This window comes from Dendroctonus ponderosae, unplaced genomic scaffold, assembly GCF_020466585.1.
Source record: "Dendroctonus ponderosae isolate FM_Combo_2020 unplaced genomic scaffold, Dpon_F_20191213v2 Dpon_F_20191213_2, whole genome shotgun sequence".
NCBI classification, from domain to species: domain Eukaryota; kingdom Metazoa; phylum Arthropoda; class Insecta; order Coleoptera; family Curculionidae; genus Dendroctonus; species Dendroctonus ponderosae.
Genome location: NW_026018165.1, coordinates 16,757,257 through 16,758,537, shown reverse-complemented (window position 1 = coordinate 16,758,537; position 1,281 = coordinate 16,757,257). Strand labels below are relative to the sequence as shown.

At 36.2% G+C, this 1,281-nt stretch overlaps 1 protein-coding gene across 1 annotated transcript in view; it reads left to right on the top strand.

Moving 5' to 3' along the window:
• The window catches only part of LOC109536685 (4-pyridoxate dehydrogenase), a gene marked incomplete at its 5' end in the record, with an annotated part of 7,394 nt that overhangs the window by 3,389 nt on the left and 2,724 nt on the right, over nucleotides 1-1,281 (top strand). The window contains 3 exon segments of the mRNA XM_048663615.1: nucleotides 1-124; nucleotides 193-629; nucleotides 1,011-1,205. Of these exon segments, the coding sequence (XP_048519572.1) occupies nucleotides 1-124; nucleotides 193-629; nucleotides 1,011-1,205 (756 nt within the window).

Genomic DNA, 1,281 nt, shown 5'->3' with positions numbered 1-1,281 from the left:
CGAAGATTGTTTGCCTTATTTTGAAAAAATGGAGTCGGCAGATTTTTCAGTTGATATTGACGAAGATTATCATGGATATGATGGACCCGTGCATGTAAATGTGGCGGAAGATACTCCTATTTTGGTAAGACATTTGATCAACCCAAACATTTAAAGAAACATAAATACCAAGTTTTATTATTGCTGTTCCAGACAGAAGAACTAATAAACGCTTTTATCGAGCTAGGAAAAACTGAAGGAGATTATAATGGCGCAGATCAGTTTGTTGTAAGTAGGGTCCAGGCATTGATTGACAATAAGACGCGTTCAGGCACTGCCCACTCCTACATCCGGCCCATATTAAACCGAACAAATCTGGTGGTCAGTTTGGAGTCGCTGGCCACTAAAATTCTTATTTCTGACAAAGTTGCCACTGGCATTGAGTTTTGGAAGAATGGCACCAAATATAGCGCGACCGCTCGAAAGGAAGTGATTCTATCTGCTGGAGTATTCAATTCTCCTCAATTACTGATGCTTTCGGGCATTGGACCAAAGGAGGAACTTGATAAATATAATATCGACACCATAGTTGACTTGCCAGTGGGCAAAAATTTAATAGATCATGTATATTATAAAGGATTATTTTACAGGCAAGTGACACAACAATAATATACGTAAGATGTTGGGAAATAGCATTTTTCGCTTTAGCTTTCTCAGCTGTTCGGACGGCTGATAAAATATCGCCATTTGTATTGCATTGTATTTCAGTGTACAATTTACAAATTTAATTAAAACTACCCAGTTTTTCAAGTTTAACTGGCTATTTTAACTAGCTGGTGGCAGGTTTAACCAGTTTAACTGACTATAAAATGTTCCTTTATTTTTCGTTCCACTTTAAATATCCCATATATTTTTTAAGCTTTTCTTCTTTACTGCTTAACATAAAATTGAGAACCTTAAAAAGCCAAAACTTGACTGGTCTATAAAAATAATACAGTGAGAGTTGAAATCTTAATTATGAATGATTCCAGGTCCAACTATACGTTTTATAACAATACCATGTTAGAAAATTTGGAATTATGGGATCACAAAAAACGGCCACTTACCATGGCTGAATCATTTCAAGCAATGACATTCTACAATGTTAACGGAAACACAAGTGAGGCGGCGGATATCGAAGTATTTTTTTCGGAGCCTCCGAGTAATGGCCCCACCCACGGAGAAATGTAAGTTTTTATGGAAATAGAAAAAGCATGTTAAATATCAAACATCACAACGTTTAAGGTACACAAATGCATCATA